This window comes from Petaurus breviceps, unplaced genomic scaffold (assembly GCF_028583685.1).
Source record: "Petaurus breviceps papuanus isolate PSGF00001 unplaced genomic scaffold, PetGlider_PUasm1.0 91041, whole genome shotgun sequence".
NCBI lineage: Eukaryota > Metazoa > Chordata > Mammalia > Diprotodontia > Petauridae > Petaurus > Petaurus breviceps.
In genome coordinates, this window is record NW_027187400.1 from 3,112,755 (window position 1) to 3,138,918 (window position 26,164).

The 26,164-nt window shown below is 47.1% G+C and overlaps 1 protein-coding gene across 2 annotated transcripts in view; it reads right to left on the reverse strand.

Annotated features, from left to right (window-relative positions):
• Positions 1-25,333, reverse strand: part of PTPRU (protein tyrosine phosphatase receptor type U) — a 104,670-nt gene extending 79,337 nt beyond the window's left edge. For both annotated transcript variants that reach the window (XM_069079287.1, XM_069079286.1), the window contains exon 1: positions 25,125-25,333. In XM_069079287.1, coding sequence (XP_068935388.1) covers positions 25,125-25,197 — 73 coding nt within the window. In that variant the 5' untranslated portion in view covers positions 25,198-25,333. The remainder of the gene's footprint in view (positions 1-25,124) is intronic.
• Positions 25,334-26,164: the final 831 nt, after the last annotated feature.

Consider the following 26,164-nt stretch of genomic DNA (forward strand, 5'->3'; position numbering starts at 1 on the left):
CAGCAGCTGAATAGAGGATGGCCGAGTTAGGAAAAGTTCGGGGCAGGGAAATCAACCAGCGGAACTATCCAAACATGAGAAAATAAGTGTGAGTGGACAGAAGGATAGATGAGGGATGTTGTGAAGTTCAAAATGACAAGATTCGGCAACAATTGGCCATATGGAGTGAGTGCTAGAGAGAAGCTAAGGATGATACTAAGGTTGGGGGTCTAGGTACCTGGCAGAATGGTGGAGCCCTTAATAGTAATAGGTAATTTGGAAAAAGAGGAGTTGGGAAGGAAAGATCATAAGTTTTGCTTTGGAGATGGTGAGTTAAATACGCCTATTGGACATCTAACCTGAGATGAGAGACTGGAGCTCAGGGAGAGGTTAGGACTGGATATATAGATCTAGAAACCACTTGCATAGAGATGAACTCACAGAAGCTGATGAGATCACCAAAGGAGATAGTATGGAGGGTGAAGAGAAGTGGTCCCAAGACAGAGCCTTAGAAGACATTCATAGTTAGTGAGCATGACCTGGATAAAGGAGACTGAGAAGTGGTCAGACAGGGAAGAGAAACACCTAACCAAGAGAAGAGAGAGATCCACAGTGCAAAGAGGTCAAGAAGGATGAAGACTGAGAAAAGACATGAGATTTGGCCACTAAGAGATCCAAATCTGGCTTCAGACACTTAACACTTACTAGCCGTGTTACCTTGGGCAAGTCACTTAACCCCAATTGCCCTGCCTTCCCCATCCAAAAAAAAAAAGCACAAAAGGATAAAAGGATCACTGGTGAATTGAAGTTGAAGATGGAATTCAAAGGATTTAGAACCAGTGGAGAGGAAAATGGAAACATCAATTATAGTCTAGTGAGAAGGCGAAGAGAGATAGAGGATAACAGATAGATAAAAGTGAGGGGAGGGGGGTTAAGGATAGGAGAGACATAGTTGGGTCTGTAGGCAGCAGGAAAGCAGCCAGTAGTCAGGGAGAGAATGAAGATTAGAGTGGGGATCTGGTCCTGTGATGGGAACCCGTTAGTGAACCACGTGGGAACTTATTAAGGGCAGCTCTTACTTTATTCCTTCCATTTCTGTTCTTTCTTTTCTCTATTCTCCTGGGAAAAGAAATCAGACAAAATAAGATTTGAGTATTTCTACCTTCTCTCTGTCATCATTTATCATGGCTCCAATCACCTGGACCATCAGTCCTATCTATGAGCCTCCTTGTTTTCTCCACAAGGTTCCTATCATTTTCACCAGTTCCTTCTAGTAAGTGAAACACGGGTCCAGAACAGCGATACTCTTTATTGTTTTCTCCACCTTTTGAAGGATGAAATTATCATCAAAGTCAATTAAGAAATTAACAACTGTTGTGCTTTTTGGCAGCACAAGAGTTCCAGTAGATATCTGGATAACTGAAGTGTCTCACCACTACTATAACATATTTTTGAGCTAGGATTGTGGGGTATTTCCTAAAATTCACATCAATTTCCTCTTTGTGTCTAAGTGATCAGTAGTTTACTCTAGTAATGATATCACTTCTGTTTCTTCCTCCCTTCTCCTCACCTTTATCTAGATGTTCACCATTCTTTCTTCCTCTAGTTCCTGAATATATGGTCTCATCTATACATAGGGGATTCAGAAAGTCTTACTGGCTTAAAACTACACTAAGACTTTTTGAACACACTGTATATTCTTAGTATAAAAATATTGTCCCCACCCCTGATCCTGTTTTCACCTATCCTTTTCATTTTAAATGAGATACACCATTCCAGACATTATCTCAGACTACCTGGTCTCAAAGACACAAATGAGGTTCAACCTGCCTCTCAGCATTAGAATCTCTAGTTCACCTGACTTGTTACTCATATATTCTGCATGGGTAGTATGGACAGCAGTGGTTATGCATTTTATCACTGAGGCCTTTTTTGGAATATCACCCTTTTGGAACTTCTGAGCATTTCCGGTACTATTCTCTCTCTCTCTCTCTCTCTCTCTCTCTCTCTCTCTCTCTCTCTCCCTTCCTCCCTCCCTCCCTCCCTCCTCCTTCCTCTCTCTCTTCTCTCTCTCTTTCTCTCTCTCCCCCATCTCTTCTCTTCTTTCTCTTTCTCCCTCCCTCCTTCCTTTCTCTCTCTTCCCTGTCTCTCATCTGTCTCCTTATCTCTCTCTCCCTCCCTCCTTCCTCTGTCTCTCTCTTCTCCCTCTGTCCCTGTCTGTCTCTATCACTTTCTGTCTCTCTATCTCTCTCTGTCTCTCTCTGTCTCTCTCTCCCCATCTCTTCTCTCTTCTTTCTTTCTTTCTCTCCCTCCCTCCTTCCTTTCTCTCTCTCTGCCTCTCATCTGTCTCTTTATCTCTCTCTCTCTCTCTTTCCTGTCTCTGTCTTCTCCACTGTCCCTGTCTCCGTCTCTATCACTGTCTGTCTCTCTAGCTGTCTCTCTCTCTCCTTTCCTTTTCTTCTTAGTTCAAAGCCCTTTTGATTATATTGCAAGATTTCAGACAAATTCATTCTTCCCAGCCCTCATTAGCTAGACTCCATTCCTTGTCAAGAGTCCATCATTTATACATATACATATATATTAAGTCTTCAGTATTCTAGTAGTCAATCACTTAGTACTTATTCAGTAACTTCTATGTGCCAAGCATTGTGTTGAGCACTATTATGGTAAAAACAAATACGTATTCCCATTTCCACAGAGCTTTAAGTTTTTAAAAAATGCTTCCTCACAAAAACCTTATGTGGTAGGTAGTGCAAGTATTATTAAGTTATCCCCAATTTACAGATGAGAAAACTGAGGTTTAGAAAAGTTCCATGATTTGCCTCTGATACCTCTGATACCCAGCTGGTATCAGAACCAAGATTCGAACCCAGGTCTCCTAACTCCAAGTATTCCTCTCTTCCCATTAAACCAAGGATGATTTGCTTTCTGGACTTCATGACTTCCACTTTGCCACACAGACAGTGAAAATTCTCACTTAAAAAGAAGCAGATCTCCCCATTTCAGCCAGACTGGGAGTGCAAGGGCCAGGTCCTACTCTGCCAAGAACGGGAGCTTCCACCTGCTCCATTTGTCCCTCTTTAGAAATCCTCCGTTCCTTGGTTCCTAGGGTCTCACTATTTAAATGTCAAACTTACCGCAGATTCGATCTGCTTAGCTTACTGCAGTTCGGAACTCACAAGCTCAAAAGATCTGCCTGTCTCCATCTCCCTGGTGTCAGGGATTACAGGCAGGCCCCACCACTCTCAGTGGAAATCCTCTCTTTCAAAAAAGAAGTAGAAAGGGGGCGAGTGAACTCATTAAATAAAAATTTTACCACATGGAAATTGATCTCATTGTCTGAACTTTTCCTACTAGGAGTCTCTGCTTTATTTTTAATCATCTTCACAGACTTCTAAAAATAGAAGCTGGGAGGCCCATGGGCAGACAGGCCCTCAATAAATATTTATTAAGCACCTACTATGTGTCAGACATTGTGCTTAGCACTGGGGAGATAAAGGACCAAAAAAATTGATGCCTGCCCCCAAGTCACTAATGGAGAAACAAAGATTTGAGGAAAGGAACCACATCATGAGGCAAACCCGAGCAAAAGGAAAGGGAAGCTGCTCATCCCTGGCCCCTGCAATTCCAACCTGTTCTAAGGATCTTTTTTTTTTTTAAAGCAATCGGGGTTAAGTAACTTGCTTAAGGTTACATGGCCAGTTATTTCTTGGTGTGGTGCTGAGTATCTGAACCCAGATTTGATCCCCAGGTCATCCCGACACTGGAGCCCATGCTCTTACTCGCTGAGCCACCTGGCTACCCCTAAGCAATTGGGGTTAAGTAACTTGCTCAAGGTGACACGGCCAGGTGTTTCTGGGTGGGTGCTAAGTGTCTGAGCCCGGGATTCGTCTCCAGGTCTTCTCAACACTGGAGCCGGTGCTCTTACTCGCTGTGCTACCTGACCGCCCAAAGGATCTTTCACTGACTTCTCCAGGCATCTGGTGGTACATGGATAGAGCACTGGCCACAGACCTGTGTGCAAATCCAGCCTCAGACACTGACAAGTTGCGTGACCCTGGGCAAGTAACTTCTCCGTTTGCCTCAGTTTCCTCATCTGTAAAATGGGGATGATAATAATAATAGTAGCTACTTCTATACTGATGATTCTCCTGCCCCAACCTCTCTACTGGCCTCCAATCTCACATTTCCAATTGCCTTTTGGAAATCTCAAATGGGATGTCCAATAGACATCAGAAGTTCAATATGTCCAAAATGAACTCATTATCTTTCTCCCTAAACTCTCCTCCCCCTCCCCCCAGCCCCCCATTCCCTTCCCTATTGCTACAGAGGGCAGCACCATCCTCTCAGTCCCTCAGGTTCACAACCTAGGAGTCGTCCCAAACTCTTCACTATAATACACACACACACACACACCCATATCCGAGCTGTTGCCAAGGCCTGTTGATTTCACCTCTACAACTTTTTTCAAATACTCCTTTTCTCCTCTGACACTATCACCCCTCTGGTGTGGGCCCTCATCACCTCACATCTGGACTACTGCAATGGTGTACCTACCTCAAGTCTCTCCCCACTCCAATCGATCCTCCAATCAGCCAGCAAAGTGATATTCCTAAATTATAGGCCCTACCATGTCACTCCCCTACTCAATAAACTCCAATGGCTTCCTACTGTCTCCAGAATCAAATACAAAATGTTCTATATAGTATTCAAAGTTCTTCCTTCTTCCCTTCCTGCCTTTCTAGTCTTCTTATACATTACTCCCTGATGTGCACTCTTTGATTAAATGACACTGGCCTCCTGGCTGTTCCAGGAACAAGATGGTGTCACCTCTCAGCTCCAGGCATGTTTTGTGGCTGTCCCCCATGGCTGGAATGCTCTCCCTCCTCTGTTCTGCCTCCCTAGCTTCCTTCCAGTCCCAACTGAAATCTCCTCATATTGCCTTCCCAACCCCTCTTAATTCAAGTGCCTTCCCTCTGTGAATTATTTCCTATTTAACCTTTCTATAGCTTGCCTTGTATAGACTTGCTTGTATCTTGTCTCTCCCATTAGGCTGTAGACTCCCCAAGGGCAGGGACTGTCTTTTGACTCTTTTTGTATCCCCAACACTTGGCAGGGCGCCTAACACTTCTTCTTGTCGTCATTGTTGTTGTTGACTCTTGTCCAGCTCTTCATGATCGAATTTAGGGTTTTCTTGGCAAAGATATTGGAGCAGTTTTCCATTTCCTTCTCCAACTCATTTTACAGAGGAGGAAACTGAGGCAAACAAGGTTCAGTGACTTGCCCAGGGTCACACACAAGTAGTAAGTGTCAGGCCAGATTCAAACTTGGGAAGATGAATCTTCCAGACTCCAGGTCTGGTGCTCTATCCACTGCACCACCCAGCTGCCCATGACACATAGTGGGTAATTAATAAATGTTTATTGATTGATTGATTGACTACCTCCCAGGGTTGTTGTGAAGATTAAATGAGATCATAATTTCAAAGCACTTAATACTGTGCCTGGCATGTGGTAAGTGCCATATAAACATTAGCTATTATTATTATTACGTTCTCCAGAATTCACTGATCTCTCCCTCCTCTCAAGTCCTACAACATCCATGATGTGTACCATACAATCCAGTCCTTGATTTTATCAAGAATTCTTTCCTCAGCCTCTGCTAAAGTTCTCCTGGTGCCTTATGGGAGTGTGGAGGTGACTCTCACTTATTAAAGGCTATGTCAGCAAAACACAAGCTCTGACAGGTCCTACAAAGCTAAAAATTATTGGGCATGGGCTAGCTGGCCATATCTTTCATCAGAAGATCAACACAGCTAAGTGAGGAAAGATTCATCAACATAAGCTTGGCCACTAAGTGAAGTTTTTTTTTAAGATACACAACCTGTAGGTTTATTATGGGTGTAATAGAAAGATCACAGAATTTGGAGGCAAAGGACCTGTGTTTAACCCCTGGTTCTGCTGGTGTTTACCTATACAAACACTAACAACATACTTAACCCTCTATGGGACCCAGTTTCTTCATCTGTTAAAAAAAAAATGAGAAAATTAGACCTTTGAAGTCTTCTCCAACTAAAAACTATCAACTTATAGGCCTATGGAACCATCTACTAAAGAACAGAAAATTTATGGGACGGCTAGGTGGTGCAGTGAATAGAGCACCAGCCCTGGAGTCAGGAGAACCTGAGTTAAAATCCAGCCTCAGACACTTAACACAAAAACTATCCATGTGACCTTGGGCAAGTCACTTAACCCCAATTGCCCTACCTTCCCCCTCCAAAAAAAAAAAATTACGATTTATTCAGCAGACTGTTTTCCTATGTTACATTCTGTCTCCCACCTCCACTGCTTTTCACAGGCTGTGGCCCGTGTCTGGAATGGACACCACCTCTTCCTCTTAGAATGCCTAGTTTTTCCTTGAAAGCACAGCTCAAATGCCCCTCCTCTTTGAGCCCATTTATGGTGCTCACCCTTGTTAGTACTCAATCTATTTAAATCACTTTGTGTTACTTCAGATATCAAGTTTCTAATCTTTATACATATTATATCCCTCAGTAGAATGTAATCTCTTTCGAGGACTTTGTTTCACTTTTCTTTTTGAAGCCCAGTGACTATATAGTAGGTGTAAGGCTTAAGAAATGTTTATTGAATTAAATTGAATTGGCTAACCTACCCCCATTTTGCAAGATGAGGACATCTGGGCTGGAAAAAGTGAGTTGCCCAAGGTTCCATATCAAGTTACTGGCTGAGCCAAGACTTAGGCCTCCTGGCTTGCAGCAACCTTCTTTTTTTTTTCAAGCAATCAGGGTTAAGTGACTTGCCCAAGATCACACAACTAAGTCTGGATTTGAACTCGGGCCCTCATGAGTGCAGGGCCAGTGATCTATATCCACTGTGCCACTTACTGCCCCCTATAAAATCATCTTAAAACCAAAAACAAGCAAGCTTTTCCTCCCAACTTTCCAGTCTCATTTCCTATCACTACCCTTCCAATCAAACTCGCTTGCCAGCTGTCTCAGGAGCACAGCATTCAGTCTTCCACCTTTCTGTTTGTGCACAGATGGGCCCCCCAATCTGGAATATAGTCCCTCCTCTCCTTTCCCCTTCCTCTTGGAATCTCAATATAGGGGTATACCTATCTGTGCACATACTGTATGGCGTTAACCTTCTCCGGGGCAGGACCATTTTATTTTTGTCTTTATATCTCCAGAACTTAGGACACTGCCTGCATATAGTAGGTGCTTAATAAATATCATGTTGAACAGAACTGAATTGAATGCTCAATGGGAGCCATGCCTCATACTGCTGGATGCCCTGAAGTTCATGGCATAATTACCACTGCCTAGACAAGGGAGGAAGGGGCAGAGGATTGAGGGGAACACACTGAGATAAGGGCAGAGAAAGGAGAATAATCAACCAATGAGTCTTTATATGGAATGCCTAGAGAGAGGTAGAGACCTCACACAATGCCTTCCATTCTGCTGTTGACAATGTCTTATGGTGGGAGGAATCCTGGACAATGTGGACCAATGGCCCTTTGGGAGTTGTTTGTTTTCTGATTTCTATCTCTGTAAGAATGCTGGAGTCAGCAGCCTAGCCTAGCTGTGGAGTGGAAGTTTTAATGCTGTCAGTACTGAGGAGGCAGGCAGGGGAAACTGAGGGCCCTTGGGGGCAGGGAGCTCAGACCACCTCCTGGGATCCCTGACCTCCCAGCCCACAGACCCCAAGTGGCACAGGCCTGATCCCTTCATGAAAGAGAGGGATTGCCAAGTAAGGAGACCCGGCCTCAGCCTTGTGGCTGTGACTCCTTCCCCTGTTGTTCACAGGGCAGCAGCTTCCACACATGCCATCCAAAATTATTCTAAGGCCATACTCTAGGAAACACTGTCCTCCCTCGTCTTTCCCTGTCCATCTTCACCCAGTGTGAGGATGCAGACAGACTGACCCTAGCCCAGACAAATCAGTCTGGCTCAAGGCCCAGACAAACCTGACTGACCACTCCCCATCCCAGTATCACCAAACTGACCCCTGATCCAGGCCAATCATACACACAGGTGCACCAGCAGGCCTAAAGCACCCACCTCCCAAACCTGGCTGATCAGACTGTCCCTCTCAAACCAGCTGACTGTCCCATAATGGATATGCACACCCCCGCCCTACATGAGACTGACTCTCCCAAACTCACACTGATGAGGTTAATTCCTGACCCAGACCGACCAGGGGTCCCCCAGAACATTTCAGGAACTTCTGGTACCAAAACAAACCTCAACTCCAGGAAAGTCCTACAGGGTGGATTCTGACCCCAGGGTTCCCAGGGAAAGAATACTTCCCTTCCCCATGATAGGCTCGTCATGTAGGGATTGAGGAAGAAAGGCCTCTTAGGAGGAAGGAGGCAATATGGTACAAGGAAGAGGACTGAGTCTGACACCAAAAGACATGGCCTTGATGCCTCTAACCAGATTGTGACCTTAGTTGAGTCACTGCTTCCCTGAGCCTCAGTTTCCTCCATTGTAAAATGTCAGGGCAGAAGCAGACAAGTTCTAAGGTAGCACTAAGATGCTGTGATTCTGTGATCTTCCTCCCACCATGGCCACTCATCTCAACATGAGGTGAGGTTCTGCCATGGGACCTATAGATCTGAGACCAAACAGGAAGCTGGGAGCCTGGACTCATGAGGCTTATTTCCAGCTCCTAGAGTCACAGGTAAGCATTGATGAACAAGCCTCAGGAGAAATTAAATGCCTGGTCTATTTGAGTCTAGGTAAGCCACAAGAAATTAGCAGAGATTGTGGTCCTTTCTCCCACGAGGATGCTCCCACAAAGGCGTCCCTTTCCTTTTAAGAGAGCAGAAGACTTGGGGCAGCTAGGTGGCACAGTGAATAGAGCACCAGCCCTGGAGTCAGGAGGATCTGAGTTCAAATCCGGCCTCAGACACTTAACATTTACTAACCATGTGACCTTGGGCAAGTCACTTAACCCCAATTGCCCTACCTTCCCCTCTCCAAAAAAAAAAAAAAAAAGAGAGAGCAAAAGACTTTAGCCCTGCTCCCCGAAGATGGACCAACTGGATTTAGTATTCCGTTCCAGTCCCAACCAATATGACAAAAACAGCCTCTTTCAGCCTTTCTTTGGTTCCCCCAAACCCACAGGAGACCCGGGCCATGCAGGGGCAGCCTAGGGACCCTAGGTCAGTCAACCAATATTTATTGATCTCCTATTGTGTGCTCAGTGTTAAGAGAAAAGTAAACCGCGATGACCGTCCTCAAGCAGCTTTGCTGTTCTATTCAGATGATTTAGCTACAGAAAATGCGGTTATCCCTTCCATATCATGACTTTCCCCATCGAGTTTTTTATATATTGCAGGTTGGCATAAGAAATTAAATGGGAATTTGGGGGGAGTTTTGCAGATACCACAGATGACATAGAAAAAGTTTAGAAACTCAGGAATGCATAAAATATATGTAAAGTGTTGTATAATATCAGCATATTTTATCTTTTAATAGCAGAGAAATTCAGACTTCTCCTCTGGTATGAAGGGAGGGCCAAAAACTTTATGTGGATTTTCCAGATCTTGGGGGGGCACCACACCCCTAAGCCCCTTGATGTAGAAGAAATAACTGTGCAACTAAAAATGCCAAACATTTTAAGTGATGAGAGGGCAAGGGAAGGAGAGACTTTGTAGACCTGTTGTGGCCCTCCCCTCCTTCCCAGGAATAAAGATGGAGAAAGCCAGGGGTCAAAGGTTGGTTAAGAATGATGATTATGGGGGATGCCCCCAATACAAAGGAATGTCCACTTCTCACAGTGCCCTGGAAGGATTTCCCATCTGACAAACCTCAAGAGAGAGAGAGGGCCATGGTCTAGGTCTTGTTGCTGCCTATCAGGGGGAACTATGGCCACAGGAAGCAGGGTGAATCTTGGGACCAAGGAACCAAAATGCCCCAAGTCCATATTCTGAAAATGCACATCACATTCTCACATAGGCAAACAAGGGCTTATTCACACAGAGTAATTTACCCACAAACCAGTAGCAGCAGTATTTTAAAAAGTACTTCATCAGTTATCTAGTCAAACTTCCTCGATTTATAGATGAGAAAAATGAGGTCCAAAGAGGTTACATAATTCCCAAGATTATACAGGAAATAAATACATAGCAAGGCCAGAATCCTAACATCCTCTGATTCCCAAGCTGGCATCCTTTCTCTGTGTCATATATCCTCCCCCCAGCACACACTCACATCCCCTTCCAAAGGAGGATCCCAAGAGAATCTAGATGTGAGTAGAGCTCAGCCACTCACTAACTGTATAATCCAGGGAGTAACTTAACCTCTCTGGGCCTCACAGGTTTGTTCCTATCTCTCCCCTTCTCACAGAAGCTTCAATGGCTCCCTCTTGGCTCTAGGATAAAATGGAAACCTTTCTGTTTGACATTAGAAATCCTTGCCAGTGTAGTTCCAGTCTAACTTTCCAGGATTATGGCATGTCACTCCCTTTCTAGGCTCTAGCCTTCAGCCACAATGGCCAACTTGTTTAAGTCCTATATGGAAACATATGCTGGGTAACTTCACCATGTGCCTCCTCCACTGAGACCGTCATCCCCACCTCCTGCCCGCTGAGCCTTGGACTCTCCCTTAGAACCACCCTAGTCCAGATTGGAAGTCTTCATTTCAGTTTGCTTCCACCATACTTGCCTACCATCTCCACATCATGCCTGCCCCAGTACTCCCCGAACCCCTTTCTGACTATACTGTATGTTGTCTTCCCATATTAGACTGTAAGCGGAGGAATACGCATTTCTATAGAGCCTACCACATGGCAGACACTGTGCTAAATTCTTCATAATTATCTCATTTGGTCCTCACAACAACTCCACAAGGTAGTAGTAAGCATTGCTATCATCTCCATTTTACAGTTGAGGAAAACTGAGGCAAATTATAGTTAAGTGACTTTCCCCAGGGCACACAGAATCTGAGGCTTGATTTGAACTCAGGTCTTCCTGACTCCAGGCCCAGTCCTCTCTCCATCATGCTATTTAGCTGCCTCAATCTCCTTAAGCACAGGGAGTAAGTAATTTAAAGAAATGTAAGCATTTAAAGAAATGCTTTATCTCTCTATCTCTCTATTCGTCTATCCATCCATCTATCCAATCTTTACCTCTGCATATCAGTCTAGTCATGCTCCTATCCATCGATTGATCGATCTATCTGAGCTTTACCTCTGTATATCAATCTAGTCATCCTATCCATCGAATGATCGATCTATCTATCCATCCATCCACCCACCTAAGCTTTAGCTATGTATATCTATCTAGTCACACACCTATCCATCAATAGTTCTACCTATGTAATTACTTCTCCTGCCCCCACACCTTTGAACAGACTGTCCTTCATGCCTGCCTGCAATGCACTCCTACCCACCAGCACCACCCCTCACATTTGTCTAATAGAATCCCTCAAGCCACAAGTGCCCTTCCCACCAGAAATCATTCTGTATTTACCTAGTGTAGGCTTATCTATGTATATGCTGCTGCTTCCTCTCTCCCACACCATAGAATATAAGCTTCTTGAAGACAAGACCTGCTTCTCTAGCCTTCCTGGCATCCTTGTTGAATGGATGAATGAAATGAATCTGTAGAATGACAAGGTGGGACCAGATGGCTTTTAAGGTCCCTTGCAGGTCTAAGTGAAGAGTCCTTCCTTCAGGGTCTCAGAAACATAGGCCAAGCTGAACTGTACAAATGGTATTTGGGGAGAAAGGCTTTTCTCAGAAGGGAGCTCTCTCAGACACCAGGATTCCTGCTCATCTCTCCTCCCTGGAGGCTCTGGGTCCACAGACCACCTAGCTGTTTCATTTCCCCCAATATTCCCCCCTCCAAGCTCAGACTTGTCCAGCCACATTCCTCAGCTAATCTCCTATATCTGGCAACCCCTGTTACCTGAGCAGCCATCATACTATTCCACAACTTGAAGGGGAAGGCATATCCCCAGCCAGCTGGTTGGGGGGTGGGAGGAGTAAGCCAACCCCTTAGGGAACAGGTGTTTGGGAATGGGAAGGTGTTTCCCTAGCTGATCTTGTATGTGTGTGTCCCTGTAAGAAAGCATACATGCATAAGTCTCCAAATATGTGTTATGTCTCAGTTGGTTAATATATGTATGAGGCACCTTAAACAAAGTAGGCCCTCAATAAGTATCTGCTGAATTCAATTATGTACCTAAGGATGTGTGGATAGGTGTGTCTGCTCATTAGAATTGTCTTCATGCATGAACCTCTATCTTCAATGACTGTTTATGTCTGAGTGTAGTTGTGAGAGTGTGTGATGATGTGTGCATGTCTGTCAGTACGAATGAATGAACGAAATGAATAAATGAGTGAAATAAATGAATGAAAAAGCATTTTATTAATAAGGAAAAAAGTTAAATAATCCCTGGCCTCTAAGAGCTTACATTCTAATCAGGAAGATTCTAAGTACATATGTAAGAACGTACAGATTATATGGAAAAGGGGGGCAATGAGGTGGTGCAGTGGATAGGACACTGGCCCAGGCATTCAAATCCAGCCTCAGACACTTACTAGCTGTGTGACCTTGGGCAAGTCACTTAATACTGACTGGAAGGAGGAGGAAGAAGAGGAAGAGGAAGAGGAAAACAGATTATATGGAAAATGAACAAAAGGTAGGCTGAGGCACAAACAGCTGAGAGGAACAAGAAAAGCTTCCAATAGAAGGTGGTGCTTAAGGGAATCAGGATTTCCAAGAGGCAGAGGTGAGGAAGGAGGGTGCTCTGGTGCCAGTCACTATGAAGGAGAGGAGGTAAAAGATGGAGGGTTAAATGTGGGACACTATCAGCCAGTGCAGCTGGACCACAGAGCACATGGAGGGCAGAGAAGTGCAATCAACCCCAGGCCCCATAGATGCTCCCTTCCCATCTCTTGTGTCTGGTCTGTCTTCTTTTTGCAAATGCACTGAAACCATGCTACTTTCAGGCCTCACATGGTCTCACCTAGATTACCACACCAAGTCTCTTAAAGGTCTCCCTGACTCCAAACTATTCCCTCTTCAACAAATGCTCCCAACAGCTACCTGAGTAATTAGAGGATCCTAGATCTGGAATTGTAGAGGCTCTCAGGTCATCAAGGCCAACCCCTTCATTTGGCAGATGAGGAAACTGAGGCCCAGAGAGGTTAAAAGACCACCTATGAGGGAAATTGTTTTGCTTCATTATGTATATTGGTTACAATGATTTTTGCTTTGTTTCAATGGGAAAGGAGAGAAAATAAATGCTTGTCAATTGGGGGGGAAAAAATAATTTTTTTAAAGTGACCTAGATCATGAAGGCAAGTAAACAGCCAAGGTAAGATTTGAATCCAGCACCTCTGGCTCCAGAGTCGGTGTTCCCACACTCTCTCCTTTAATATTCTGGGCCGCTGTCCATGCATCACACCAGCCTCGTCTTCCCCTTTCCTATTCCCAGGTTGTCGCTTATCCTGAGATTTCATCTCATATAGTTAAGAGTCCCTCCTTCCTTCAGGGCCCACACTTAAGGGCTACCTCCTCCATGAGGCAATTCTTCTCTGACAGTTGTTGTATTGTTGAGTTGTTTCAGTTATGTCTGACTCTCCATGATTCCATTTCAGATTTTCTTGGCAAAAAATACTAGAGTAGTTCACTATTTCCTTCTCCAGTTTATTTTACAGATGAGGAAACTGAGGCAAACAGGGTAAAGTGACTTGCCCAGGGTCACACAGCTAGTATCAGAGGTCACATTTGAACTCAGGTCCAATGCTCTATTCACTGTGCCTCCTCTGACAATCACCCCTCCAAAAAATAGTTCTAACTGGGAATTCTGTAACCTAGGGCACATTCAGTTGGGGATGGGGAGGGAGCTGTAACTCAGAGAATCTGGACTGTGCCCCACCCACAGGGCAAAAGTGGGGAGGCTGCCCCACCCTCCTTCTTTCAAAGACTTCCACCAATAATGAACCAATTCTCTCACCCTTTCTCAAATCTGTTCCTACCCACCGCCAGGTGGATTAAGCCAGCAATCTCCACACTAGATTAGGGAAGAATAAACACATTCCCTGGGAAGAGGGATAGACAGAATACTAGATCTGGAATCAGGAGGACCTGAGTTCAAATATGGCCTCAAATATTTGCTAGCAGTGTGACCCTGAACAAGTCATTTAACCTGCTTACCTCCATTTCCTCATCTGTAAAATGGAAATGCTAATAAAACATAATAATAATAGAGTGCTAGGCCTGGAATCAGGAAGACCTGAGTTCAAATTTGATCTCAGACACTTACTAGCTGTGTGACCCTGGACAAATCACTTAACCTCTATTTGCTTTAATCCACTGGAGAAGGAAATGGCAAAAAAATGGTGTCTTTGCCAAGAAAACCCCATGGGCAGAATTAGCGTTCTGTGGTCCATGGGGTCATGAAGAGTCTGACATGATTCAAAGACTGAACAACAAAAAGAAATTTGTGGCAAAGCTTCAAATAAGTCTACATACACACACACACACACACTTCACCCACTCTCTCAAGACAAAAGTGATCACTCCCTCCTCCAATTTCTCCCAGCCCATCTCACTGTCCTCCGATCATGGTTCCTTGTGTGTGTCTTTCCCCATTAGACTACAAGGCAGAACCTCTGTCTTTGTCTCCCTCCCTTATGAGAGGGCCCTGTATATAGCAGAAGATTAATCAATGTTTGCTGAATGAAAAAATAAGGGGGTGTGTTCATGTACCAGGAAGGTCCGGCATGGACCTGGCGCAGGGACGAACTGGAAGCTGGCTGCTCTAGCTGCTGGACTGGGGGTGGGGTAGGGAGGGGAAGGGGGAAGAGGGGCAGAACCTGGCAAAGAGGGCTCCTCTTGGGGCCTGGCAATGAGACTGGGGCCTGTGCCAGCTGCCACTACAGCAGATACCACATTGTTTTCCTGAAGACCCTAAGCAAACAGTGTTCTCCTGTTCTCTTGTGTAAGGATATTTTCTTTGTCAGAAGCTTTTTTCATTTGATTTTTAAATAGAACTTTTAAGCTCCTGATGACATCCGGAAGAGAGAACCAAACTTTTTCCAACAGGCCAGTTCCAGGCCTGGCCTCCACCTGACCCTGCCCTAACCTCAATCCCCACCCTAACCCTGGACAGTCTGACCCCAACCCTTATTCAGCAAGGGTGGGCCTAGCATAGAGTCTGGTGTACAACAGACACTGACTGCAAAGATGTATTGGAAAGAGCAGCTGCTTCCCTAACCCTAACCCAGAGCTGATCTGGACCCAGACTCTCTGATCCTGACCCTGACCCTGAACCCAGACCAGGAGCTGAGCCAATCCAGCTATTTCATCTGCCCCTGCCCACTCACCCCAGACTTGAAGGGGAAAGTATTCTGACTCAGTGTCCTCCATGGCCCAGGCCCAGAAAGCCCAGCAGCTACAAGTCAAGAGAGCAGCAGCCAGAGCCCTGAATAATTAATGAGCAATTAATTCACCCACAGGCCTGGCAGCCATGTGCCAGTTTCCTAGACACCCCCTCCCAGGCTCACTGGGGATATAGCCTGGCAGGAATGTCTACCCTGGAGAATAGCCAAGGGCCAGGGCTGGTACTCGCCAACAGGGTGGGGAAGGGGGTAGGGTAGGGCAGGGAAATAAAAACAGGCTGACCCCAGAGATTCTGGGTAGCTGGGCTCCATTTCCCAGAAGGCCAGGAGAAAGCTAAATTGCAACAGTGCACACTTAAGTTAGATCTTGGAAGAACTTCCAAGCATAAAGCTGCTGAAGGGAGTAAGCTGTTCAAAGACCCACAGATTTAAAGCTATAATAGTCATCATTAGGTAAGCCTAGGTGAGAAGAAAACCTAACCTCACCTCACCCAAGACACCAACAAGGCCTCACCAGTACAAAGATTCAACATGAAGTAGACCCACCACCATGACAGATACAGTGAAGGGCAGAAGTCTCAGCAGCATAGTTCAGTGAAATTCAGTCGGATAGAATGTGAATTCCTTGAGGCAGAGAGCAGGTTCATTTTTTCTCTTTGCATTCACAGCTGCCTAGTATATCACAGGTATTTAATAAATCCTTGTAGAATTGAATTTTGCAAATATTAAGTAGCCTACCATGCCCTAGGTCAGAGATTCTTAACCTGGGGTCCAGCGAACTTTTAAAATATTTTAATGACTGTATTTCAATATACCTGGTTTCCTTTAAGATCCTACAGATTTTATTACAAGCATTTAACAGCATTATTCTGAGAAGGGGCTTATAGGCTTTACCTTTGGCCTCTGGTTCATTGGCTTAAAATAGACTGCCCAAAGAGTCCATAACATAAAAAAGGTTAAGAACTTATGATCTAGGCACCAAGAAATAGAGATGCAAGATAGCAGAGAAGTTCTATGTAATGATTAATTAATCAACAAATTTTTTTTTTGCTTTTTGGAGAGGGGAAGGTAGGGCAATTGGGGTTAAGTGACTTGCCCAAGGTCACATGGTTAGTAAATGTTAAGTGTCTGAGGCCGGATTTGAACTCAGGTCCTCCTGACTCCTGGGCTGGTGCTCTATTCACTGTGCCACCTAGCTACCCCAACAAGCATTTTTTAAGGCCCTGCTTTGTGCTGGGTACTGTGCTAGGCATTTGAATATAACATAGACCAAAAAAAAGGAAAAGGAAAAGGAAAGAAATGATCACTCCCCTCAGGAAACTTACATTCTACTTAGTATCTCACATTTCTTCTATGTTTTAAGGTTTGCAAAGTACTTTCCTCATAACAATCTGGCAAAGCAGAAAGTATAATTTAATTCAACTTCAACAAACACAGTTATACCCCATTCTACCAATGAGGAAATGGAGTTGGGGATGGTGGTGGGTCATTCATCCAAGGTCATACAACTGAGAAGTGTCAAAGCTCAGGTCTTGAAGACAGGTCCACTGGGCTCCCCAGTCTGATACACAAGACAGCAACACCATCTCCCACTCTTCCCTCTTTCCCCTGCCCTGGCCTCTTGCCCCCATGAGATATGAATGCTTCTATGGGCCTCAAGTGCCTCTGTATACAGTCAAGATTCAGCCTAGTGCCAAAGGCCCCGTGCAGAGCAGTCAGGGTACCATTTACAGGAGCCAAGGCAGTACAGAGCAGAAGCAGAAAGGACAGGAGACCAATGCAATGAAAAAATGCTAAAGTAAAAACCCAGAGACCCAAGGTGCAAATGTGAAAGACAGAGGAGTATTGAGGCCCAGGGGAGGGCAGGCCTGTGCAGTATGATAACAAAGGTGAAGGCCAAACAGACAGAAAATCCTACTGCCTACCCTCTCCCCCTTCCCAGACCAAGCCTCTGTCCCTCTCCCCACCCCCACCCTCCAGCCCAGTAACTCTCCAAGGGCACAGGGGAGAAAACTACTGGGGGAGGGGGAGAGGGCTGAGCACATTGTTCAGGTATTTATATCCAAAGGAGGTCTGATCTTGTTAGCAGAGGGATGAATGATTGTGCTGAAAAGCTTTTCTACAATCCAAACACATCATGGGGGCCCCCAGCAGAGAGAGAAGAAAAGTAGGGACAAAGTAAGCCAGGTGGAAGGCTTGTTGGGGATGGCCAGCTCTCACTTTTAGGGTCATGGGGGCCAGAATGGCCCACTGAACAGGAGAGTGGCCAAAGCAAGTGGGAAAGTGGCCCAATTGGCTCAGAGCCACAGGTCTAGTCAGTCTCAGACTTGTAACAAGAGTGGGGTCAGAGGGGATTCCCCAAGCATAAAATTCCTCCTTTGGGCTCTACTGATAAGAGTTTACATTTATATAGTCCTTAATGGTTTGCAAAGCACTTGTTTGAGCCTTATAACCAACAAGAAGTGAGCGCTATTATTATCCCCATTTTACAGACGAGGAAACTGAGGTACAAAGAGATTAAGTAAATTGCCTAGGATTACAGACCCAATATTGGAATTAGGTCTTCCTCACTCCCAGTCCAGGGTCCTATTAACTACCCCAAACTGCCACTCAAGTCTACACCACCCCCTAGGATCCCGAGGCATTCTCCCATACAAGGACTAATAAAGCCCAAACCCAATTAGCTTCTGAGATGAGATGAGGCTCGGCAGGTTTAGGACATTAGATGTGGGGTCTGAACACAAGTCTTCTGCTTCCAAGATCACTCTGTCCACTATAGCACACTGCCTTGACTAAACTCTATCCTTCTGGCAGCCCAAGCAGGCAAGTTTGGGGGGGAGAGATCCCCTGCAGACTGTGGGCCCCTCCCTACAAGTGGTGAAAAGGAGAGAACTCTGTGCACCCCTATTGTCAGCACGGTTGGAAGAATCTATTTTCTTCCCCAGTTTCCTCTAACCCTGTGGTGGAATATCCAAGAGGTAAAAAAAAATCCTCACCTCATTCCTCTTAGCATCAGAAAAACAAAAACACCAGAACTTGAGAAGACCTGAATCTTAAACCCATCTCTGACGTTTACTATTTGTATAGTCAAATCCTGCCTTTGACACGTACTAGCTGTATGACCCTGGGCAAGTCACTTAACCTCACAGACTCAGTTTCCTTATCTGTAAAATTGGGATAATAATAGCACCTATCACTTAGAGTTACTGTGAGGATTAAATGAGATTATGTTTGTAAAGCACTTTGTAAATTTTAAAGCACTATATAAATTTTAGCTTATAAATGACTGTCATTTCACTTTCCTGGGGCTCAGTTTCCCTATCTATAAAATTCAGAAGTTGAACTTGATGGTCTCTACATCTATGATTCTGATGTCCCAAATCAAACCCACAGCAAATACAACTGCTTGCCTCCCTCCCCCCATTTCCTCATAGCTCAAATACCCAGGAAGGCTAGGCATCAGGGCCGCAGTACTCATGGTGAGACCCAGCAATACTCCCTACTTTGGTCCTGAATGCGTTTCCCAAACACTTCCCCTTCCCCAGAGTGGCCTCTCTTTCTGCTGCATTCCCACAAAGACACAGTGGAAAGTGTGTGAAATGCAGCATGCCAAACCCTGGGTTCCAATCCCAACTCAGGCACCAAAACAGCTGAGTGGCTTTGCAAATCACTTAGCCTTTAAAACCCCTCCCAAGAGCCTCCCTTGTAAAATAGGGCTAATGAGACCTGAACTGCTGAACTCACAGGAGCCATGTGGGGAAAGCATGTTGTAAATTATAAAGGGCACGGAAATGAGAGCTAGCACTATCGCTCCCTTTAAACCAGCTTCTCTCCTCACATTCCCCATTGGCACGCCATCAATAACACCACCATCTTTCCATTCTCCCTCTCAAAACCTCCCAATCATCTTCACCTCCTCCCTCTGCTTCATCCTCTAGATTTAATCAGTCATCAAGGCCTGCGGAGCCCTCCTTGGCAAGATCTCCCAAACTCACATTCCCTCTGCATTCCCACTGCTGTCACCACCTGGATTACTGGACTGGTCTCCAGGCTTTCTCTGTTCCAAGCCATCCTGAATACCCTTCCAGACCCATCCTCCACTGTACTCAAGAATCATCTTTGGCTCTCTACTGCCTTGTTATTTGACTCTGTGACCCCATGTGGGGTTTTCTTGGAAGAAATCCTGAAGTGGTTTTTCCTTTCCTTCTTTAGTTCATTTTACAGATGAGAAAACTGAGGCAAATAGGGTTAAGTGACTTGCCCAGGGTCACATACCTGGTAAGTGTCTGAGGCCAGATTTGAACTCAGGTCTTCCTAACTCCAGGCTTGGTGCTCTATCCAATGCACCACCCAGCTGCCCAATGCCAACTGAATCAAATAAAAATGCCCCAGCCTGGAATGACTCAATTTACTTTTCTAATCATTCTCGTTTCCCTCCCAACAACCTCCACAAACAGCCCTATGCAGTCTCATTACTGCTCTGACTCCATCTGCTCCAACCAGTCTTATGTTGCTCAGATGCTACCTCTGACATTTACTACCTGTGAGACCATGACCAAATTATTCAGCTTTTCTGAGACTCAATCTTTTCTACAAAATGAGAGGGGTGGGCAATACGGTCTGAGGTCCCATCCAGCTCCAGAACTATGATCTATAGTTTAAGTAAAGGGGTTAAAGAGTGATCGGGATAATATGAGATTAATCCAGGAAAGCTTCCTGGAGAAAGTGAGGTATTTTAAAAGTGGGAAGAGGCATGGGTTGGCAAAGGACATTTCAGGTGGGGGTGATCACTAAGAATTATGTCTTAGGGGCAGCTAGGTAGGGCAGTGGATAGAGCACTAGTCCTGGAGTCAGGGGGACCTGAGTTCAAATCCAACCTCAGATGCTTGACACTTACTAGCTGTGTGACCCTGGGCAAGTCACTTAACCGCAACTGCCTCCAAAAATAACGATAATTATTATTATTATGTCTCATCTACTGTCACAGGTAAAGCTCTACACAGCTGTAAATTGAGAGGGCTGGACTAGGTGGTCACTAATTCCATGATCCTATCCCTCCTCGACCACTTCCTGCCAAATGATTCAGATCAAGGGAGTAGTCTGGTGAGGTCTCCTAACTCTTCCCATGCTTCACATTTACATCCTAAAGGATCCTCCTGCCAAAGCCCCTCCTAGGAAACTCGACCCCAAAGATGATGTTTAGCATCATCCTAATCTACACACATAGTTATTCTTTCATTGGTAGCTCACCTACGCCTTCCCCTGTGGTTCACATTTAGGTACATGGCCCTTGTCCAGTGAGTGTATCCAAAAACCAAGGTCACCTGGTATTTCCTGGAGAATTCGGTGCTGTAAAGAACATTCTGAAGGGCTGGGAGATGATGGGAGAACCCAAAAGGGACATAGGGCCACAAAGCTATAGAGCACTAGAACAGCATAAAAAAGAAATCCACACAAGATCACCTAATCCAATTCCTCCATCTGACAGAAGAAACCAAGGGCCACAGAGGCTGCCAAGACCCAAAGAAAAGTGACTTCCCCAAGGTCACAAAGCAATGGACCTAGCACTTGGATTCTGTAGTCCAGGGCTCTTTCCACTATGTGAAAGACCACACCTAGATACCTGAACAATCCCTGCCCCCCCCACACACACACACACCCCTCTGGCAATCTGCTAAGCAGATCCTCCACGCACTCCTGGGTGTGACATATATACAGATCAATGGCCATCACAGATACACCAAGAAGGCCCTTACATGCTCTTCCCCACAATGACAATCATACACAAAAACCACTCTAGTATACACACAATCCTACACTCACAAACACAGGGCCATAATATAAGGCTCTCAGGAAGCAGAGTCCAGGCACACAGACATTGGGACCCACTCCCAGCTGTTGCCCTTTCCCTCCTCCATCTGTTAGGGGAAGGCGGGGAGGGGGGATTGAGGGAGACTGGGATGAGCCCTCAACTGTTCAGTTGGCACAGATGCTGTTACAGATGCTCAGTTAACTGCCAAGCCTATTTGGGGAAGGGGCAGTGAAACATAAAAAGAAACCCCCTCCCCCATTCAAGAGACTTAGAGCAGGGGCAGAGTCCAAGACCCTCAACTTGACTCCATCCTTGTCTCAGACGTTCAGATGTTTGATCCTTGGGAAGGAAACACCTCCCTTACTAAGGGAAGGGAATGGGCACTGGAGCGGATGTCGGGAGGAAAGGGGAGAACCAGATGAGGGAGTCACTGAGGAGGAAATAGGAGTGAGGAGACCAAGGCATTACCATCTCTAGCTTCTGTGGGTATCTCACCAATGCCCACAGCATTGGGACAAGTTCCGGAGCCTGAATGAGAGGATCCAGCTAGCAACAGTGTTTTTTTTTTTTTTAAACAAAGCTTTCTGTGTCTTCTCCAATCTTCTCTGCATTACCCAGTATGCTGGTGGAAAGCTCACCACTGTGGACACAACCAGCCCTGGCTGGAGTCAATGAGGTGCTGTCTACAAGTACTGTTATCTCCTTCTCTAGCTTGAGACTGGCATGGGGGGTGGGGGGAATAATGGGATTCAGAAAGGGCAGGAAGAAATAAAAGTATAGAAATTGATGGGAAATGTCAGAATCCACCACCTAGAGACTACCTGTCTAGATGCCCTCCCCAGATATCCCTCAATCCCAGTCCCCAATACCTGCTGTGTAGAAAGCCAGAACAAATACCAAGCTGCCCATTTCCTCACCCTCACCCTAGTCACAAAGCAACCCAGAGCTGCAGCAGCCCAGAGGGCAGAAACAAGGTGAGACAAAGTTTCCAGGTTCATTTATTTATTCACAAGCACCACCCAAGTCTGATTCCTTCCTGAGGCCTTATTTCTCCAGCCCTGAGCTCTGGGGCCAGTACTAAGGGGAGAAGAGCTATTTCCAAAGCATCCAGAAATTTTTTTCATTTATCTCAGAAACATTACATTATCTGCTAGGCATGCCAGGCTTCACATTTGGACCTCAAAATACCAGGAGGCTGCGCTGCCACCCCTCCACCCCCACCCACACTGCACAGAATAAAGTCTGCTTCCAGGTACCCAAGGGCTGGGATATCTACATTGACCCCAGGAATCAGGGAAGCATATCATCTCAAAGAAGTTAGGGGTTCTCAGAGGTCAGGGAATCCAACCTTTACCTGTGCAGAAATCCCTAGCCAGTGGCCATGCAGCCTGGACTCTGATGGGGGAGCTCTCTACCTCCTGAGACAATCCGGTCTACTATTTTCCCAACTCGACCATTTTTACATCACTCCGTGGATCAGGTGGGGTTCTAAACATTCTCCTCCCGAGCCCAGACCTAGTGAAGGGGGAGAATAGCAAATGCTATCCCCCCACTCCCTTGCCACCTGTCACCCCCTCTCTGCTTCAGAGCCCAGGACCTTATAGAGCTCAGTTATGAGGACCCAAAGCTCCCTTCCCACCAGCACAAATGACCTCTGTTAAAGATGGGGGCGGGGGCGAGTTCATGGAGTTGGGCTGAACCCTCTTTTAATCAGGACTTGGGGAGGGGTTTAGAGAAAGCTGTGCTCCTGGCCCCTCCCTTGGAAGGGGTTGAAGATGGGGGAGGGGAGAGGTACACAGAAAGGTGACCAAGGGAAATTCATGACTTGCCAAAAAAAGGGCAAAAGATCCAGGCCCCCCTTCCCGCCAAGGTCGTTGGAAAGGATCCCCCTATCCAGGATACAGGACATTAAACTGGTTTACCGTGGAGGGGAGGAGGAGGAGTCTATTTTCCGTAGAAACCAGAGAGCCCCCAAGGGGGTCATAGGAGCAGCTGGGAGCTGCCTCCCCTTCTTAGGCCCAAAATGTTACTGGCCATCCTGGGAAACCCAAAATGAAATTCTGTTCTTCGAGTTCAGATCTCGACAGAGTCCTGTTGTGATGGGCGACAGGAAGGCGCCAGACAGTCTGGGTTTGAGGTGGGGGCCACCAAACCGGAGGAGGAAGAAATCTTTCTATTGGAGTATCAGGGCATCCAGAGGCCACCCCAGCCAAGGGTGAGGGCTGCAGTGACCTCTGTCCCTCCAGGAATCATCCCGTATAACCCTTCTAGGAGCTCCCTCCCCATCAATCAGGCCCTCCCCCAGGTTATAAGGTGCAGTCTGCTCTCTTCCTTCAGCTTCCAAGTCAGTCCTCGGCTCTCCAGGCTGAGCTCAGACACGGGGCGCGGCACTAGAGGCCTCAGGGCCCCCTAAGTCAAACTGCTCTGGGAAATGGGGGCCCAGGTACCGGGGAGGCTTGGAAGATGTGGTCACTGTAGCCCTCTGGGAATCTATGCTGTTATTGGAGGGAGAGGGGGCCATCACCTTTTGGCACACCCGCCCCCGCTCCTCCGAGTCCACCGGGATAAGAGACGAAGTGTTCCCAGACCAGGGGAAGACGACTAGCGTGGTGTCCCTCCCCCCACCTCACACTGGCAGGCACACACGGACATGTACTAGAAGGACGCACTCATGCAAGCACATACACACGCGCAAACACACACACACACACACACACACATACACACACACTGAGACGCACACTACACCCACTGTGAAAATGGACGCACTTCGAAACACACGGGCACAGACACAGGATATACTCAGTTGGACAGACACATGACAGACAGGCGACACAGATAAAGAACAGGTCGCACAGACGGACGGACATAGGCACAGGACCCACTTAGAGGGACACGCAGAGCCACAAGCACACGGACACGCACACAGGCGGGCACACACTCAGACACAACCTGTTCCGGCTTGCGGAAAGACCCGGGTACAAAGTTACGAAGTCGGCGGGGATAAGGGTCCCTGGGGTTCCGCTGCCCAGTCTGACCTCTCCCCAGGCCGTTCCCTCCTAGGAGCGGGCATCACCGAGAGGGCACAGGAGGACAAAGAGGGCGGGGAGATGGGCAAAGGGGGCAATTGCCAACGTGCCCCTGGGTGAAACCTGCTCCTAACCCCAGCTACTCTTCTCCCAGGCTAGGAGAGCTTCCAAGGCTTCCCAACAGGCTATCCCTGCCCCAGCCAGGCCAGAGTAGCTCTGTTCTCCCTGAAGTGCCTCCTCTCTCCTCTTCGGTCTCTCTTCCGTTCTCCCCATCTCCTCTTTCCTCCGAGATGTCTCTGGCTCCCAGGTCCCCTTTCCCCAGCTCTGCGCTCCTGACTCGCTCTCTTTTCACCCCGACCCCTTCTTCCTTCTCCTTTCTCTGCCCGTTCTCGCTGCCCTCTCCCTTCTCTTCCCTTCTCCACTCCCTCCTTCCTTTCCCCTCTCTCCTTCCCTCCTTCTCCCCCCCCCGCCAGTGTAAACCGATGGACTGGGAGTCCTGGGGCGCTGACCGAAGCTCGACTCTGTCTCTGGAGCGAGCCGCTCCGAACTTGCGAAACAACAGAAAGCAACCCACAACATGTCGGTGTCAGCGGCCGGCCGACACCCCCTCCAGGCCAGGCTGCCCTCCTGGCCCGAGCCCCGGGCCCCCAAGAGCCCAGGGCGGAGCACAAACAAGTTGTTTTTACCATTTTGCCCGCACACACACATAGACACACACACAGAGACACACACACACACAGTCGCAGCACGCACAGACATATACACATACAACACTCACACATACTTCCTTGCTGCGCAGCCCTATCTGTCTCGGGGTGCACGGTTCCAGGGGTATCCGGCGCGGGGTCCAGGGTCACAAGTTGGGGTTCGGGGAGCGGGGACCCCGGGGAGGGGGGCGGGGAGTCCCAGGGGGTCCAGCTTTCTTACCTGTGGGAGTCTCGCTTTCTAGCGCGCAGAGCTGAAAGGTGAGCGCCAGGATGAGCGCCTGGGCGCTGATCATCGTGCGCCACCCTCGAGGGCCCCGGGGCCACGGGGAAGGAGCGTAGCCCGGAACCCCGGAGCCTCCCGAGCCGCCGGAGCCGGAGCGGAGCCGGGACTGGCACTGAGTCCGGAGCGGGCGCTGGAGCCGGAGCCGGAGCCCTGACGTCAGGAGCCCGAGCAGCGGCCTCGCGTTCCAAAGGTGGGGGGCGCCTCCTGCCGGTCCTCGCGAGGAAGTGCGGAGGTCTGGAGAAGCTGAGCAGGGACTGCGAACCCGGCAACCCACGGGGAAGTGGGCAGGGGGCGCCGCGATCCCCCCCCACTCCCATCACACACTAGTGCCGCGGAAGCAGGAACAACAGAACGGCTCCGATTCCGGGGCATCCCAAGCGGTTTGTGCTCCCACAGTACTCCCATCTGGTCAATTAAAATGTCCAGAATCCCATTAGACACTTGGTTTCGTACACTCTCCCTTCTCGGCCCTTAAGACGCTCAACCCTGGGATCATTCTCCCATGTGTCCAGCACCAGAACCAGAAGCCGGTCCCTCTCCCTGTCTCTTCTGGCCCATCAATCCTCTTGGCACATTCAAACACGTATTCAACAGCACACCCAGGAATGCAACCTTCCACAAATCACTCACTCATACACACACTTTCAACCATACACAAATTCAGAGCCCCTCATACCCTACTAGAGGAATATAAACAGTCACCATATACCTGTCAGATCATACACAAGGCCCTAAGGACCATAAGGTCCACATTCAGGCAAGTAAACTTCATTGAATCATGAAATGGCAAATAGGAAAGATCTTAGACCTTAAAAGGTTAGAACTGAAAGGGCCTTTAGGCCGTAGAATGTCAGAGCTGGGAGGGCCCTTAGAACACAGAATGTCAGAGCTGGGAGGGCTCTTAGAACACACAATGTCAGGGATGGGAGGGCCCTTAAAACACAGAATGTCAGGGATGGGAGGGACCTTAGAACACA